Here is a 19,483-nt window from a genome sequence, read left to right on the forward strand (position 1 = left end):
TTGAAAATTCCTAAACAAATACTCGCGGCTTGGTTCGATGCTTCGATCATCAGATTTGTGCCTAAAGTTTATATGCAAAATTGCAATTGGATTTCCTGATGTTTCACCTTAATCTACCCTGCTATATATGTAGGGTATGTGTGCCATCAGTAATCTCACGTTCCCATATTCATCCTTTTCTAAAACAAGCGATTACGGCACCGATTGATTCCGTTCTTTTTGTTTTCATAAGTGCTCGCTTCTAACAAAAAATACAAAAATAAGAAACAAAACAAACAGCGCTTCAATCATTTGTTTTTCGTAGGATGAAAATGAGAGCCACATGCTTAATAAGGGAACCAACACTCTACACCAACTTAAATAGAAATGGTTGGCCAACTAACATTTCTTCACTTTCTCTCGTTCGACGTAGCTTTTGAAGAATATTATGAACGGTTAGCTACCCCCAAGGCCTATTCATTGGTTTTCTATGCAACTACGATTGTTCTGGTTAATCATGGTCGTGGAGGAGATGCTAATGTTACATTACATCATAATTAATCAGATATCTTCTTTTGAACACGTTGTTCAAAATTAGAAAAACTGACAGGTACATACCTATAAATTTTCACCTATCCATATGTTGCTTTTGTATTCACACACCGTCCAAACGATTTGAAGCATGGTGCTAACTATGACTAGTAGTTCTAGCGTGTGTACTTCTCGTACACTGTATGACCGCCGGCGCTGTGCTAGTGCTATTGATATGAATGCCTCGTCATACGCGAACGTGTAAATAATAACAACCGCGTGCATACATACAAATTGCTCCTAGAGAGTATAGCAGGGAAACAGATAATAGCTGCAGCGGCAAGACAGGAAAAAAAAGCGAATCGCTTAGCAAGCGAGAGTGTTCACAAATGCCGGCGTTTTGATCGTGATTCAGCCGGCCCGGCATAGTACCTAGCCTAGCTGCTGGCTGACGACGACCGACGTCGACGTGTTGTGGTTGTGACCTTGCTCCTCCTTCTTCTATGTTTCCCTTTTACCGGCGGAACGCGCGTAATCAGTAGCCAGCAGCAGCGCCAGCGTCGCCGTTGTTTTCACACATGAATATGGTTCGGTACGGTGGTGAGCTAATAATATAATCGTACAGCCGCGAGGAATCCCATCAAGACTGGGCACGGTTAAGTTTGGACACCTATAAACTATCCGTGTATTTCTCGATCAGTTATTCAAAACGTCTTAGGGGCTGTTCATGAACCACGTAGAACAAAATTTTGGCCATCTCAGACCTCCCCTCCCCCCTCGTAGACTTTCGTCCATACAAAAATTTTGAAATTTGTTTGAAGCGTAGACTTTGGCCAGACACCAACCAATTCCTCCAGAAATTGCTTAATGAATTCTTACGGGAAATTCTGCAGGAATTCCTCTAAAAAATCCCTCGGGAATTTCTTTAAAAATTCTTTTACAAATCACTACATGAACTCTTCCAGAAAGTACTCCAAGAATTCCTTCAAGATTTCCTTCAGAAATTTCTTCAAGAAATTCTTGAAGATATTCCTGGAAGTATTCTTGTGGGAATTCTTGGAGAAATTCCTAACAGAATTCTTGAAGGAATTGCTGGATAAATTCCTAGAGATTCTTGGTGGTATTTCTGGAATGGATTGTTGGAGAAATTCTTGGCGGATGTAGGAATTCTTGAAGGAATTCCGGGGGGGGGGGGGGGGGGGTGGTTAATTTGTATTCTTGTAAATATTTCTGAAGGATTTCCTGGAAAAATTCCTGCAGATATTTATTGAAAATCCCTGGAGGTGTTCCTAGTGGAGTTTATAAAGGAAAACCTGGCAAAATTCCTGGAGGGATTTTTGTAGGAGTTTTTGACAGAAGGATTGGAGTAGGTCTTGGAGAAACTCTTATTAGAGTTCCTATAGTAATTAAAAAAAAAATCTGGAGAAATTACTGGACGGATTCTTGGAGGAATTCTTAGCTGAAGCCTTGCAGAAATCTGGAGAAATTCTTGAAAAAATCCTGGAGACATTTTTGAGGGAGGTTTCCTGAAAAATTGCGGAAGTATTCATGAAGAAATTTTTGGAGGATTTTTTGGATAAATTCTTGAAGGAATTTCTTGAAAAAATCCCTGGAGGTATTTCTGGTGAAATTCTCGACGGGATTCTTGGAGCAATGCTTATCAGAAGTCTTGGAGGAACACTTGATTAGTTTCGCGGGAAAATTTCTTTAGGAAGTTTTGGAGGAATTCCTGGAGGAACTCTAGGCAGTTGTCTTAGAAGAATTCCTGGATAAATTCTTGATGGAATCCCCAGAGATATTATAAGAGGAATTCCTGGTGAACTTCCTAAAGGAATTTCCGGAATAATTTCTGGGGGAATTTCTAAAGGATTTCCTGGCATAATTCCAAAAAAAAATCTATAAGGGAATTCCTGCAGGCATTTCTGAAAGAGTTTCACGGAGAAACTCCTGGAGTAATGCCTGAAGGAGTTCCTGGAGTAATTTCGCGAGGAATTTTTGTCGTAATTCCTTAAGTAATATTTAGAGGATTTTCTGCGAAAATTATTGAAGATGATTAAGGAGCTCCTCACAATCGATACGTTTGCGTTTGCATGATAGTAGTTTGAGAAATTTCCTATGCAAAACCTGTTAAAATAACGTAACCTCAAATATTGTTCAAACAACAATATCATTTATAGTTATTTCATTGTTTTGTATTGTATTGAAATGAAATTAAGAAATAAGCTTTTTTAAAAGTAAACGTTCATTTGAACTTTTCAGGCACTTTAACTTATACGAACTTCGATATATGAAAGAACCAATAAAATAATAAAATCAATTAGTCACAATCAAAGCTAATGTGCACTTATCGTAAGCACGATATGGGCTTGGTCTCTATTGTAAAAAGTTACGATATATCTACTGTATGTTCTATTGTGAACCATAAAACCTATTAAATGTTATTAATGTTTACTTTGTAACGAATGCTAAATCTATTCTCTGATAAAGATTAATGACATAAACACAAATAAACTGTCCAAAATTGATCGTGCACAGATTCTAGCTTCCTTTCCTAGTCGGCGAAAGCACACACTGACGACGAACCGTTTTTTGCCCACTTTGCCCCCGCCGCGACCGATGACTGTTGTTTTCATTTGGGTTTCTCTTTCTCTCTCTCTCTGTTCTGTTTTTCAGCAGTGCGGTGCTGCTACGCGCGCGCCCGTAGTCGAACTCGTATCCTATTAGTTGTTTTTACCCGCAACTAATATTGGCCACGGGAACGAAGCTACGCTGGTGGAACCTGGCAGCCACAATGTCGGTGCAGCAGTACTGTCTACGTTGGAACAATCACCAGCCGAACTTCATCTCCGTCTTCTCGACCCTGCTGCACAATGAGAGCCTGGTGGACGTCACACTGGCTGCCGAGGGCCGACAGCTGCAGGCCCACAAGGTGGTGCTGTCGGCGTGCAGTTCCTACTTTCAGGTGAGTGATGGTTGCTGTTGTCTCCATTTCTTTATTGTTGCCGCACCGTTGGCGTACTACATGAATGGTGTAGAGCACTGGAGTCATTGTCGTGTCGTAATAGAAGTCCAATGGATAGCACCAGAGCCAGAGGAGTTGGTACCGCATATACAATTTCGCAAAATTGTGCAACTGGGATTGGGGTTCAGGTGGATAAAAAGGCGTTAAACTTTTTGTAAACAACCACGTTTATTTTGATATAGGGTGCGGGCACCGGTTTTGACCAGTCTAAGGGAAATCATTTTTATTAAAATAACCAATAATCCAATGACAACTACCAATGTGTTAAATGAAAGGTTTCAATCTATACTTTATTGGAAAAATGCAGAAATCAAGCTAATACTTGATTTTTGTATTACAAGTGGCACAGGCCAAAATAGAAGCATTGCCGCAATTTTGGCCATATTCTCAGCTTTGGTTTCTATTTTGGCCAATCACGTGTATTTCTTATGGGAGTGGCCAAATTAGAAGCACCCTGGCCAAAATAGATATATGGGAGCTGATTTTTTAAGGAATATTATTTTTTTCTTCCAACTTTTATTCAAAATGTAAGTTTTCACAGCTGTAATTATCATATTATATTAGAATCTACTAGGGTAGAAGCTTCAGTTTTGGCCAGTCCGGAGTTTTGGCCATAGTGCGGTATAGAGCCTGTTGCGATCTAAATCGGTTTAAATTTGTTTTTTACTAGTAGATCCTAATACAATATGATAATTACAGCTGTGAAAACCACACATTTCGATTAAAAACTGGAAGAAATAAATACAGGGTGTTAGGTTCCTGAGTGCAAACTTTTTAAAGGGTGATAGAGAACCATAAATGGTGAAAAAAATTGTTCTACACATATGGTCAAATCTCAACCGTTACGTAGTTATTGAACTTCCCATGTTTTTGACTATTATTGCCTTAACTGGCAATAACTTGAAAATGGTCAAACTTATCGAAGTTTTTTTTACCCTTATTCGAAAGATTATTGAATTTTCGATCAAATGGCATCTTTGAAACGATTGGTTTAGTTAAAAAACTAAGTTTTCTAGAGCAAAATAATTAAAAATAGTGTATTTTTATTGGTTTTTGTTAATTATCTTTGATACATGCGTAATAAATTAAAATTCTTTCTTCGGCAAAGTTGTGGCCACTGTTACACTCTACAATTCGTTCTTTGACACCAAACTTCTAGTTCTTATCCTTTTCTTGCAATTTTGATTTAAAAGTGCGACACAATGCGCAAAAAAGTGCTTTGGGGCCGTTCATAAACCACGTAGACTTTTTGGTGGGAGGGGGGGGGGGGTGTGGTCTGGCCAAAGTCTACGCTCCATACAAATTTCAAAATTTTTGTATGGACACAAGTCTACGAGGGGGAGGGGGGGGGTCTGAGATGGCCAAATTTTGGTCTACGTGGTTTATGAACAGCCCCTTTTCATGACAGATGCAAATTTATGATCTGAAATGCGATGGTAAAATCGAAATTGCAACACAACGATAAGAGATAGAAGTTTCATGTCAAAGAACAAATTGTAGAGTGGAACAGGGGCCACAACTTTGCCAAAGAAAGAATTTTAAATTATTACGCATTTTTCAAAGATAATTGACAAAAATAAAATAAAACACACTACTTTTGAGCTTTTTGCTCTAGAAAACTTAGTTATTTAACTAAACCAATCGATTCAAAGATGCCATTTGATAGAAAATTCAATAATCTTTCGAATAAGGGTAAAAAAACTTCGATAAGTTTGACCATTTTCAAGTTATTGCCAGTTAAGGCAATAAGAGCCAAAAACATGGGAAGCTCAATAACTACGTAACGGTTGAGATTTGACCATATGCGTAGAACATTTTTTTCACCATTTATGGTCCTCTATCACCCTTTAAAAAGTTTGCATTCAGGAACCTAACACCCTGTATATTTCCTTAAAAAATCTGTTCCCATATATCTATTTTGGCCAGGGTGCTTCTAATTTGGCCACTCCCATAAGAAATACACGTGATTGGCCAAAATAAAAATCAAACTTAAGAATATGGCCAAAACTGCGGCAGAGCTTCTATTTTGGCCAGTGCCACTTTTAATACAAAAATCAAGTAATGGCATGATTTCTGCATTTTTCCTTCAAAATATAGATTTGAACCTTTCTTTTGACGCATTGGTTGTTTTCATAGGATTATTGGTTATTTTTATAAAAATGATTTCCCTTAGACTGGCCAAAACCGGTGCCCGCACCCTAGTAAAAAAATAATTTATACCGATTTGGATTGTAACAGGCTTAATATCGCACTATGGCCAAAACTCCGGGCTGGCCAAAACTGAAGCTTCTACCTAGAGGCTCTATTTCATTCACTTTTGGTGATTCCATTGCTTGATCATCACCTATGATCAACTACCTATGTTAATTGGCTTCTTTAACGGTGTTGAGATAATTCGATATTCTAAATCTGCATGTCAAACTGAGCCGCAATCCAAATTTTCATGAATTTTGGAGTCCGGGAACCTATTTAAAAATCAATTTGAAGTTTGTATGGGAGCGATTTGTCGAATCGCCCCTCGTCGCAGTTTGTACTGGGCGGAGCTGTCGAACAGCTACCTAGCTGTCAAAAGGTAATTTCAAAAAATCACTTCGAAATTGATTTTAGGTACCAAAACAAATTTTAAAAATCTGAAAAAAATCATAGTGACTCAGACTAGGGGAGGGACAGCTCTAATATTTATTAGCAGTATTAAGCTGTATTAGAAATATTAATCCCAGAGTAAGTAAGTCATGCTTATTGAACTAGTACGATTTGAAATGTCAGCAACAAGAAATGCGTAATTTCATAGGTTTAAGATTGTATGAATTCGGATGCATATCGCTATTCTACAGTACTGCTCACTCCCGAAGCAAACAGGCCGGAAATATCGCTAGTGGACCATCAAACTATAGTACCATATATGGTACCTCGTATTAACATCAACGTCCCAATAGTTTGTATATACAATCATCAAAAGCACACAGCTCATTCCAGCTGAAATATTACTGAGAGTCCACCTCCGGATCAATGGCCACTATCTAGATCAATATTGAATTAGCTAGGCCCAACAAGCTTGAACTAGCAGTACCTAAAACGAAGCTCAAAACGGCATTGGAGTACAACATGTCATAATAGTAAAAAGATTCCCAGCTTCGTGAATGCCAATTTCACATTCTGGAAATATCAAGGAAAATATAAACAGTTGAAACCCGGAGTCAGTAGTTTTTCTTTCATATTTATTGACTATGTGCATTTGAATATAACGAACAATTTTCCACGATCACCTCGCGCTTAGGACTTGAAATTAAAGTGCATAGAATCTCATCTGACGAAGCCACCTTCTTGACCTCCAGCGACATGGGCTTTCGAAAGACATTTCCAAGAGTGCAGTAAAGCCATAGACTTATGGTAAAGCTCACGTTATTTTCACAGCTAAAATGCAAAATCGAAAGAAATTAGGGTTTTTAATTGAACAAATAATAAAACATCGACGAACCGTTTCTCCATCTCTTATTTTCTTGACAGCTGGTTGTTGTTTGAAAAGTCATGACATACTACACAAAAAATGTTTCGGTGAACATGAAGATTAGGAAACTAATATTTATTAGCCGGTATTAGGCACTGTCCCGCCCCTAGGACTCAGATAAAGGTGCTCTTTCGTATAAAATCAAAAAATCAATACATTTTTAAAAATTTATAAACCCAATTATGTTCACAAGTTGTTGCTATTGAACAAATCTACGAAATGTTCTTTCCCTGTGGCCATAATGTTTGCCACTATTATTTTGTCTGTCAGCAAATTGTCTTACTGATCATTGCTCATTGATCATTGATCATTGATCATTTAACCCGCGAGTGATCGCGTTGTTGTGTTTTGTACAATACGTTGAAAAAATCTCACTTTTTGAACTCGGTGGTGAACTCCAAGGATTCTTCAAAGAGTTTCTATATGGTTTTACTTAAAGATGATTTATCATAGAATTTATGCAGGAATTTCAGAAACTCATCTAAGAAAATCTACAGGAATTTCGTAAGAATACCTATAGGATTTCCGAAGAATTCTTCAAAATTCATCTACTCTAAGAGTTTCTCCTGAGATTCCTTCAGAAATGTTTGGTAGCATTCCTCTAAGAACTGCAAATTCTTTCGAGAAACCTTTTGAAAAATCGTTCCATCAAGTATCTCAGAAAAGATCTTCTTCAGTATTTTTATTAATAATTCCTTTAGAAATTGCTCCAAACAATCGTTTAAAAAAATTCTCTGAGGATTCCTGGTAAGGTCACCGTGCACTGAATAATTTTACGATCCCAAATCCATCCTATTCGAAAACAAAGCGATTACGGCATTAATTGATTTCGTACTTTTTGTTATCATTGGTGCACAATTTTAACAAAAAAAATACAAAAAATATACAAAACAAAAAAAAAGTTTCATTCTGTTGTTTTATGTAGGATGAAAATAGGATCGTGTATGCTCCAGGAATACCTTGAAAATGACTCGAATCTTCCTTTGAGTAATTAATGCAAGTTCAAGACTCACAGAGGATATCCATCTGGAATCCTTCATTCCAACGTATTCTTAAGAGATTTTTTGGACGAAAATTGTAATTGTAATTGTAATTGTAATTGTAATTGCTCAGTCCACACCCAGGCCGACCACTGTCAGCCCATCTGCTTGTAGGCAGATGTGGACCTACTAAGCCTCCCCCGTTAACATGTCCTACACCGAATTAGCACACCGGGATCTTCCACAGGCAGGCGCTGGCGTTACCAGTCCCAACAAGTGTCAGATACATTAAATATATGGGGTAGAGGATGTGGGAATAGGATGGGAAGAGGTAGAAAATAAAGAGATAGTAGAGAGGTTTCGATTTTGTTGCTGAAACGAGAAAAAGAAAGAATGAAAGAATGATAAAGAACATTAGCGATATGTTCATAGATTATGATTTGGTCGATAATTTCTCATCTATTTTGTTTCCATATCGTTACATCGGTGACCATTTTCATCGCCTTTCTAGTTTTTGTTAGGGCCATCTCGCGTTTTTTCGTCATGTCCTCTTTGCCGGTTGGCGACGTTCGGGATGTAAGTAGAAAAGCATGCATTTAATATGATTAGTACGACAGTAATTGTGATTGCTCAGTACTTCCAGCCCATTTGTCCGCAGTACATATCAGGCATCCCGTTTCAACAAGTCCTACACAGAATACTCCATTGCATGGTGACGTCATCAAGGAATCGCTACCTTTCTCTCCTACGGAAAATTAGAAAACAACAGGACCAACACCTGTCAAATTTGACAGGTACTGGTCCTGTTGTTTTCAAACTCTCTGAAAGAGCGAAAGAGATAGAATTTCGCCGTGAGGTGGTCTATTAGAAACCCGGATATCTCACAGACAGTCCTAACTAGTGTCATATAAGTTCAATTGAGGATAGGAAGCGGCGAAATGAGAAGACAGTAGAGAAGGTTTGGTACATTGGTAGCTGTGTTCATGTGATGTTTGTCTGACATTGAAAAACTATTTTCCGTAGGTGTTTAACTCTCTACCCCAAAATTAATACCAGAAAAATAACTGATCAGATGTATAGTTTGGCAATTCTATGTCCATACATCTTTTATCAAGAAGGAATAATGTTGTTTACTGTTATAAAATAATTCAGTTAAAGGGCAGCTAATGCATTGTAATCCAGAATACTAAAAAGTGTTATTATATTTTACCAATAATTTCATCCTAATCTTGACCCTAACATAGTTATGCGCTTAGTAACCAATGACCAAAAATAGTCCTAATCTTGGCCCTAACATAGTTATGCGCTTAGTTGGACAATGACCAAAAATAGTGTTGTTTCGACAATAGTCACATACTATGCCCTACGACATTGACGATTCTATTGTCTATGGCTCACCTATTTAGCGCCACCCAGCAGGGACTTGGTCTGGTACCCAATTCAGTATATTCGCTCCACGTAATGTACCGTACCTCTTTCGATTTGTGATATATTACGCGGAACATTACTCTCTTCATTCGGATAGCGGCTATGTAACCCATTGGATTAAAAACCTCCATCAAACATGAAGCGATTAATCGGAGACTGAAGACTCTATACCAAATTTGGCTCAGAGACAGGTAATCAGTGAAGTCAGTTTTTCTCATTTGTCAGAGACGATTGATACGTATTAAGACAAACTTTCCACTGCATCTGCCAGCAATAATCGGTATTTGATCAACATTTCGAGTACCTACCCCAATTTACACAAGAATGCCAAGGATCACCGCTCATGCTTTACAATACAGTTGGAAAAACTAGAACAACACCTGGCCACAATGATGCATAAACCACTAAAGCGGACCGGAAGTGTCGGTGAGCCAGCCCCACCAGATTTTTTTGGACGAAAATCCCCTGGAAAATTCCCTGGCCAAGTTCGCAGGGTTTGACGGTATTAAAGTGAAGGTTATTGTAATGTAGTATTCTTTAGTGAATCATATCACCTTTTTAACACTTTAATGCGCCTCCAACGGTTCATCACGAACCGGCTGCTGCAGATGGAGTATGGCTGATCATATGTTTTTGCATATTCATCAGACATGCTCGATAAACACGGAGGGACCGCCGGGGCTCAATAGATTCTATACCCAAGCAATAGTTCCAAGTTGGTTGGATTTGAGAAGGTTTTGAGGATCGTTATAAATCCTACTAGAAATATTATAGGTTTTGTAACAGGTTTTGAAAACTTTTTATTGCCAGTTGACTTGAAAATGCTGTTTGGGCTTTCTTTCCCACGTTTTTTGGTTGATTTTGATTTACTACTAAATTTACAATAATTTGAGTAATTTACAATAATTAAATATATTTAAATTAGTAATTTTATCAAACAAATTTGTTTTTTTTTTAATATTACAATGATATCCAGTAATATTCTCTTTATATAAATCTAGTAAAATCAACCGAATAGTAGGAAGGAAAGTTGCAGCACATAATAGTGCTGATAGATTCGAAGCTAACGTGCGAACAATGGATTACTGCACGATACTACTGGCCTGCTTGCTCTCACACATGGTTAGACGTTTGAGCGGTGACGACACCGCTCAAACGCTAAATTATCTTTGGGAGTGAGCGGGCCGGCCCAAGTTCGTGCAGTGGACCATACTTTAAAACTTTATTGACGTCAATGCGTTCGACGTGACATTTTGGACAAAAACTGATTGTTTCTAAGCTGAAGGACGTTACTTGTGTATGACTAGGCTGACATTTCTAGGTTACGGGGAGAAAATGACTTTGTTTATCTAGGTAGGACGGATAGGACAAATGAACGGATTGGCTCTGTTTTAATAGTTAGGTTGTTTTCGTTTCTCGTATCATTGGAAGCCCATGCATGTTCAAAACTAGTGTCTATCATTGGGGATGGCGCCAGTGCTGTAGGTGGCTACCAACATAGGTGTTATCGCAGTAAAGGTTGTTGTCTTCAATTGGTATTTGACCATAATTATTTCAACTATACATTTTACATAATATTTCTTGGAGATAGCATAGGCACAGTTGTCAACATAGACAGCATTTTGTGCTATGTTATTTCCAAGAAGTAATAGTAAGGATATAAACATTCCTGGTGCTTCAGGTTTCGCGGGTAAAGATTTATTCTGATAGCTTCATATACTTCACATGACTGATGGTAGACAGACATGACTAATACATCTACGGGATGGAAAATGCAAAATTTTGATTAAAACTACTTAGGCACAATGTAAAAACTAGTGTTAAATTGGGCAACATAGCCTATTCCGTCTAAACATTGGTCTTGGTAGAGATGAAATTTGAATAACGGGTTCAGCCTTGACAATCAAGCTGTCACGCAGCTCCAACTGAAAACCCATAAAAAAAAAAAAAAAAAGAAAATCCCCTGGAAAATTATCCAAAGATTCTTGCGGTATTTCTACAAAGATCTTCTTAGGAACCCCTGCAAAGATTTCATCAATCATTTATGCAAGTATTTCTTGAATAATTTATTTAATAATGGATTCTACGGAGGATTACTTTTAGTATTTTCCAGAAATCGTTTAAGGAATTCTACCAAGGTTCTATTCAAAATTCTAAAGGAATTCGTTCGAAGATGCGTTTAGAAATTCGTCCCGAAATTTCTTCAGGATTTTTTCAAAGATTTCTTCAGTAGTTCACCCAAGAAATCCTGTGGCGCTTTCTCCAAAGATTCGTTCAGAATGTAGTCAAGTTTTCTCTTAGATTTTTTTAAAATGATTTCATCAAACAATTCTTCATGTATTCCAATAGAAAATTCATACTTGATTGCCCCAGGAGTTTTGCCAATAATTTGTACAAGAAATCTTTCATTCCAATAATTTGTACCTGGGAATTCCTTCACCCAAGGTTTTCTTTATGTAAAAAAAAGACAATTAATTACACCGTCTTTGACCTTGCAGCCTCTACAGACTGAACAATACTAACATTTGACAACGGACAACACATATAACACCCAGTGGCCCAGTGGAGAATTTTTCGTCCGACGAAAAGTTTTCCCCGACTGGAGCGGGAATCGAACCCACACTCCGAGGCTCACGAGACACCTAAACGACTGACGCCGCTAACCGCTCGGCCACGAAGTCCCATTTCTACAATTACTCCTCCAAGCGTGTCTGAAGGAGATTATTAAAGATTTCCAAATTGATTCCGTTGGGACTACCCCACATGATACTTTCAGCAATTTCCTTGAGGAATCCTTTAGGAATTCCTTCAAGGATTTTTTTTAGTTCTTTTTGTAATGCCTCAAACGATTTTTCTAAAACTCCTTGTAGGACGAGAACGAGAACCTTCCTTCAAGCATTAATTTAGTTATACCCGCAGGGGTTTCTTCAGATTTTTTTCAAATACATGCCCAATAGCCGAGGCGGTAAACGCCCATATAGCCGAGGCGGTAAACGCACGGGCAGGGATGCGACCATTCATTTGCAAAGATTTACATTCACTTGCTATTATCTCAGTTCAGAAGCATGCTATCAAAAAAAACAATGTATGGATGAATTTAACCTTGTAGTTTTGTCTGAAAGTTTGCCGAATAACATTGGGGTCGCACACGTATACCAAAGTCGAGAGCGAGCTGTGAAGGCAACTCTCCACAGCGTGAATGTAATTTATATTCACCGCGTGGAGAGTTGTCTTCACAGCTCGCTCACGACTATGGTATTCGTTTGCGACCCCAATGTTATTCGGCCAACTTTCAGATAAAACTACAAAGTTAAATTCATCCATACATTGTTTTTCGATAGCATGCTTCTGAATTGAGATAACAGCAAGTGAATGTAAATCTTTGCAAATGAATGGTCGCACCCTTGCGTACGGGTATTCAGCATGACCATGCTGAGGGTGACGGGTTCGATTCCCGGTCGGTCCAGGATCTTTTCGTAAAGGAAATTTCCTTGACTTCCTTGGGCATAGAGTATCTTCGTGCCTGCCACACGATATACACATGCAAAATGGTCATTGGCAGAGGAAGCTCTCAGTTAAAAACTGTGGAAGTGCTCATTGAACACTAAGCTGAGAAGCAGGCTTTGTCCCAGTGAGGACGTTACGCCAAGAAGAGGAGAGGAGATGCCGTAGGGAATCGTCCAAAGATTCCTTATGCGATTTTTTCAAGTCCTCTTTCACAACTCCTTCAAGAATCCTTTAGGCATTTCCAGTAAGGATTGAATCTTTTTCTCGTCTGTTTTAGAGTTTCTCCAAGATTTTCTTAAAGATACGTAACAAAGATTACGGGTCTCTAGTCAGCCTAGGGGTTAAGGCTATGGATCGCCAATCCGGAGACAACGGGTTCGATTCCTGTTCCGGTCGAGAAAATTTTCTCGACTTCCTGGGCATAGTGTGTATCATTGTGCTTGTCATACAATATACAAATTCATGCAATGGCAGGCGAAGAAAGCCCTTCAATTAATAACTGTGGAAATGCTCAAAGAAGACTAAGTTGAAGAGAGGCAGGCTAAGTTCCACTGAGAACGTCGAGGCATAAAGAAGAAGAAGAATGTAGCAAAGATTCCTTCAGGAACGTCTTTTCTTCCATATAATCCTACAAGGACGGACACATTCATCCTCAATGGAATACAAATTTCCTCAGGTAGTCCTATAGAAATTCCTCCAAGAAAAATTATGAAAATTATTTGAAAGATTTTTTTTATTCGCGAATTTTAGAGGAATTATTTGGGGTTTCCGCTATTGATTTCTTCAAGAAATAGTCCAGGCATTTCATAATACATTCTCCCAAAAATCCCTGTGCTTTCAAATTCTCTTCAAGATTCATTTACTTAATTCCTCTTCCTCATAGTACTAATAGCCTAACATGTGAAAAAGCCCAGGTGATTTTTGTAAACAAATTTGTTTCAACCGCGCACCGCTATCAGGTAGAAGTAGAATACCCGTTACGGAATCTGTTAGTAGTAGGTATAGGTTTGCGTGGGTGGATCGAGATAAGACCCACCGCAACCAAAACATGTTGTTTACTAACAGAACGCTCTTGAGTTCTGTTTTTGCTAGATTTCATAAAGTTTTTTTTGTAGTTATCCTTTAAGAATATCATCAAAAATACCTCCAAAACCAATGATTATTTCCGGAATACATCTTAGAACGCATGCATCTAGAGAAGATCCTTCAAGGATTCATTCAGAAACTGCTCCAAAAAATCATGGAAGTATTTCTAAAAGGATTCCTTTGGGAATTCCTCCAAAATGCCCATAAGGACTTGTTAGAATCCCAAAATGGCCACCACAATGGCTAACTTTGGCACCTACTCACGATTTTAAGCGCACAAATCTCTTCGTAAATAAAACCAGTGCACCTGCTCTTTTTATTTTAAGCTTATTACAAGTGAGCAAGAACAGAATAATAAAATGCACTGTTGTTCAAAGTTTGGTTCTTGAAATTTGTGCGTTTGAAGTTCTGATGCACTGTTGAAGCGGGATTTCAAGACCTTTGTCCTTAAGGAAATCTCCCAAAAATTGTTCAAGATATGGCTCCAAGCATGATTTCAGAAATTTAAAAAAAATCATATATTGCAAGAGTCCTCCATGTAGAAATCTCTAAAGGAATTCTTGGAGAACTTCGTTAAGGTGCATTTGAAGGATTCCTTGAAGAATATGTAGAGGTATTCGTAAAAAAATGCTTGAAGACATTACTAAAAAGAATCCTAGAAGGAATTTCTATAAAGATTCGTGGCGAAACTTTGTAGCTAACTGGTAGATAAATTGTAAGATATCCTCAAAGGAATTCTCGCAGAAATCAAGGATATTTGATGAAATACTTGGAGGAATTTCCTAAAGGTTTCATGAAGGAAACCTGGAAAAATCCTTGGATTCCTAATATGAATTTCCAAAGCAACACTTGGGGGACTTTAGAAGGAATTCTCGGACGAATTATTGAAAAAATCCTTGGACATTCACTTTTGTATTTTTCAAGTCGTTCAAGTATTACAAAAAAATGGAAAAATTTCACAAAAGTAGAGTAAAGTGGGGCAAAAGTTCGAGTGAGGCAAGAGTTTCTTTTGGAGTTTTTGTGCTCAATTCAAAAATTTTCTTTCGGATGTCGAGGTTGTTCGAACCCTTTTTGAAAAAGAGTCTTTCACTCCAAAAATTATGAAAATTGAGCAATATTTCGAAAAGTTATGACAAAATGCTGGTTTTTGATAAAAAAATTGTAACATGAGATGGTCCTTCCAATGCATGGAATGGAATTGTAATGAAATCGAATACGATATTTTATTTTGGGGCGTAACTAGGTATATTTTGAAGATGCTTTAGCATGTATAACTTTTTGCAAAAAAGATTTGGAAATCATATTTTACACATAGTGGGGCAAAAGTTCGAATTGTGGGGCAAAAGTTCGAGTCATGTGGCAACTTTAGGTATAAACTTAAAATTCTGCAAAATGTACATATTATCTCTAAGCGTGATGGAATTAGTGAGAAGATTCGATCAAAGTTTGAAAAAAAAAGTTGTTTTATCTGCATTTGGCGGAAAACTACTAATTTTTGGTGTAGTAAGTTTAACCCTGATTTGGGTAAAACCCAGATCGAATTTTAGAGTGTATTCCCGTTCTAACATCAAATATTAAGTGGTTTCAGGTATTCCTATTACCAAAGTGTCAAAATAGTGTGCTACGGTTAGCGAAATTCCACAAACACTAGATTCGAACTTTTGCCCCAGTGGTGGGGCAAGAGTTCGAATAAAACACACACATACAAAAAGTGACGTAACTCAAAATCGAAAAGACATTTGGCGTAACTTTGTTCAGCAAAATTTTGGCTCATGGATGGTAGAATCACCACACGTTTTTTTTTTATCTGCTTCGATTTTTTGAAATAGGTTGAATTTTCAACTAGGGTCGAACTTTTGCCCCACCTTACTCTACCGTAAATCTGCAAAATGATGTAAGGGGCATTTCAATTTTCGACGTATTTTGGGATGAAGCTGGTGAAATAACAACACTGTCGTATCCTTCTCTATTAGAATGCAAGACCTAGTCATAATCTAGCCCCTACGAAAGAAAACTTAAAAAATTACCAAGAGTTTGATGTATAACAATAAAAAATGTGTCAAAATAGTCAAAGTTACTTTGCAGAATTACGGCAGCGTAGAAGTATCCTTTTTGCGCTAAAATATTGTCTTGCTAAAACTTAAAACGTATTTCAGAATACTGAATGCAGTTTACTAGAATTATTCTGATTGATATTTGATTGTTCTTGGTTATCTTTCTGAAATATAAGTTGAATATTTACATACCGTCAAACGGGGTGACTTGCAACGGCGGGGTGACTTGCAACACTTGATGTCTTCTGTCTATGTTTATCAAAAAAACATAAAAATCGGACGTTGACATACCAAAACTCAGTTGAACTATAAAGTGCACATACTATCTGAGTAGTAGCCATGATTTTTACTTCTATGAAAATAGTTCCAACAAAATATTCATGAATTGGCTTCTTTAACGGTGTTGAGATAATTCGATATTCTGAATCTGCATGCCAAATTGAGCCGAAATCCAAATTTTCATGAATTTTGGTGCCCGGGAACCTATTTAAAAATCAACTTGAAGTTTGTATGGGAGCGATTTGTCGGATCACCCCTTGTCGCAGTTTGTACTGGGCAGAGCTGTCAAACAGTTGTCCAGCTGTCAAAAGGTGATTTCAAAAAATCTCTTTGAAATTGATTCTAGGTACCAAAATGAAGTTCTAAAAATCTGGAAAAAATCATAGTGGCTCAGAAAAAGGTGCTCTTTCGTATAAAATCAAAAAATCAATACATTTTTCAAAATTTAAAAACCCAATTTAATATTAGTCTGAAAGAGTAACAAAAATGTGAGCCTCGAATCGTTGCCTGCAAAAGAATGAAAACAAAATTTCCCAAAAATAATATTCTATATGCGGAATCTATACATAATGAGCTATAAGAATTTCCATTTTACTTTATACAAATATTACAATATCTTTGTTATAGTCATATGTTTTGAAATATTGTATCTAGACGGGGTGACTTGCAACACTCATTTTCTTAACAATTCAAAGTCCAGAAAAACGAAATATTGTTGTTTAACTAATAAATTACCATCAAAAGTCTGAAGGATCATCGTATGAACTGAAGAATACATGAAAACTTATGTTAAATTAACAATTAGTAACTTGGTGTTTTTGAGCCCAATATTTCCATATAAAAATTCACAATTCCATTTCCTATGTAAAAACAAATGTAAAAATAAGTATGTCAGCCCAAACGATATCACAATAGTAGCAAGAATACATATCAAATATGCTTGAAACTTAAAATTAATATCTGCGTGTTTGAAAAGGGATTTACATTGGGTGTTGCAAGTCACCCCGCACGACGTCTTGTAAAAACGACCTTATTTGGCTTTTTCAACATGAAAAAATCAATCAATCTATAACTTGTTCACTTTATTTTATATTAAAACTATTACAAATAGTTTGAATTTTAAAATTGAGTTTAATCAACATTTTTTGTTAGTTGAAGCTGAAAAGTGTTGCAAGCTACCCCGTTTGACGGTAATTGACTTTTCTGGAGGTTACCAGTATGCAGTCTTTTGACTTGAAATACGTTGATTGGAGTCCTCTTTCATGCAAGAGTGAAACTAATAAAGGTTGTGATATAACATCTTAATTTTGGACAAAAACTTCTGTTTTCAACACTGATCGTGATATGGGTTCTGACACAGTCATGTGTAGCGCATAATTGGCAGTAGCGTAAAATGTTCGCATATCTTTCCAGACTATACCTACTTTGCTGCGCTTCAGCAATCACATTCTCTTCGTGTTGCAATTCGTTTTTCGTTTGTTTCTCTATTGACCCTGTAATTTTGTACCGCTCTATGTTAAGTCGGGTTCCTACCAGCCACTAGCATTCGACTCCTGGGCGGCATTAGCAGTCAGGGGGAATGACACTTCCTTTTTTTATCTGTATTAACTAGATTAGTTCTTAACTAGTTCATCTCGGGACCCACGCTTTACTTCTCTTCCGAAGAAAGAACTCACATTTTGTGAGTTTGTTGGGAGTGGGATTCGATCCCAGGTCCTCGGCGTGATGGTCAAGTGTTATAAACATCTCACCAGGACCGCTCCGCATGACATGACACTTCCTTTGATAATGATAACCGAAAAATCCGCATTTATTCGCTGCTGTCCGTCGTTAACCGCTGCTCGGTTAGCAGCGGTTGACGACGGAAGTATCGGATAAATACCAATTTTTCGGTTAACGAAGGAAGTGTCATTCCCCTTGTTATAAGTACTTTTCGGAAGTCTCATGGCATTTATAGGACACATTCGCATAAAAGATGCTGATTAGGCTGTAGTTGAATAATCCACTCCTCATTTCCAACACACATTTAGCTTCGGTTGCTTATCGGCTTCTATTGAGTAACTATCTCCCGATCACTATGAAACCAAATTCACGTTTTGCTTTATCTTCACTGCTGCTGTTGTAGATGTGGTACTTCAATAAATTGTTAGCGACGGGATCCAAGTTCCTAATTCGTTGCCTTCTTTCAATTCAGGGTAGTTTTATTATAAAAAATCGAAACTTTTGACTAGAATTTTAAAGTATTGCATACTGACTTTTTCCTTCTCTTCTCCTGTTTACAGTCCTTGTTCACCGCCAATCCCTGCCAACATCCGATAGTGATACTAAAGGACGTGCAGTACAACGACCTCAAAACGATGGTAGATTTCATGTACTACGGGGAGGTGAACGTGTCGACCGAACAGTTGCCCCAGGTGCTAAAAACGGCAGAGATGCTAAAAATCAAAGGCCTCGCGGAGATGCCGGACGCTTCCGCGGTGTGTAAGGCCGACCCGAGCAAGCTCGAACATCCGGACCTGGTGGGCGCCGGCCTAGGTCCGGGAGGAACAGGCGGACCAGAGTCGATGTGGGGCAGCGCAGAATCTCAACAGCAGCAGGCCGCAGCCCAACAGCAGCAGCAGCAGCAGCAGCAGCAACAACAGCAATACCATCAGCAGTTACAGGCCCAACAGACCCAGCTGCGAAGGACACCCTCCCCCACCACCAACATGTCGCCGGCGGCACGGCGGAAACGGTTAAGAAAAACCTCAACCGGGTCGGGTTCGCTCTCTACCGAACGCATCCAGCAGCAGCACCACCAGCATCAGCAACAACAGCAGGAAGAGCACGGTACCAACGCGGACGGAACGATAAACATCGTGCCGCATCTGCACATACAGCAACAGGTTGATAACATATCGTACAGCACCGGGCATAGTGCGCTGGCGTCACTTGCCGGGGCGGCCGGCGGAGCTGGCAACAACATCCGAATAATCAAGGAAAGTCCCAGTTCCGACGTGGACCAGCAGCAGCACGAATCGTCGCAGGAGAGCGTGGACGAGGCGGGACACCACATGCCCAGTATCATCGTGAGTATAGAACCCCCCCAATTCGTAATACGAAAGTTTCC

The 19,483-nt window shown here is 38.3% G+C and overlaps 1 protein-coding gene across 5 annotated transcripts in view; it reads left to right on the forward strand.

The window, feature by feature from the left end:
* Positions 1-19,483, forward strand: part of LOC109403208 (protein tramtrack, beta isoform) — a 74,371-nt gene that overhangs the window by 54,089 nt on the left and 799 nt on the right. For 3 of the 5 annotated variants that reach the window (XM_062843792.1, XM_062843794.1, XM_062843789.1), the window contains 2 exons: positions 3,184-3,472; positions 18,657-19,442. In XM_062843792.1, coding sequence (XP_062699776.1) covers positions 3,302-3,472; positions 18,657-19,442 — 957 coding nt within the window. In that variant the 5' untranslated portion in view covers positions 3,184-3,301. The remainder of the gene's footprint in view (positions 1-3,183; positions 3,473-18,656; positions 19,443-19,483) is intronic. The other 2 variants (XM_062843793.1, XM_062843791.1) reach the window with 1 other exon arrangement.

The sequence above is a fragment of the Aedes albopictus genome, unplaced genomic scaffold (assembly GCF_035046485.1).
Source record: "Aedes albopictus strain Foshan unplaced genomic scaffold, AalbF5 HiC_scaffold_54, whole genome shotgun sequence".
NCBI classification, from domain to species: domain Eukaryota; kingdom Metazoa; phylum Arthropoda; class Insecta; order Diptera; family Culicidae; genus Aedes; species Aedes albopictus.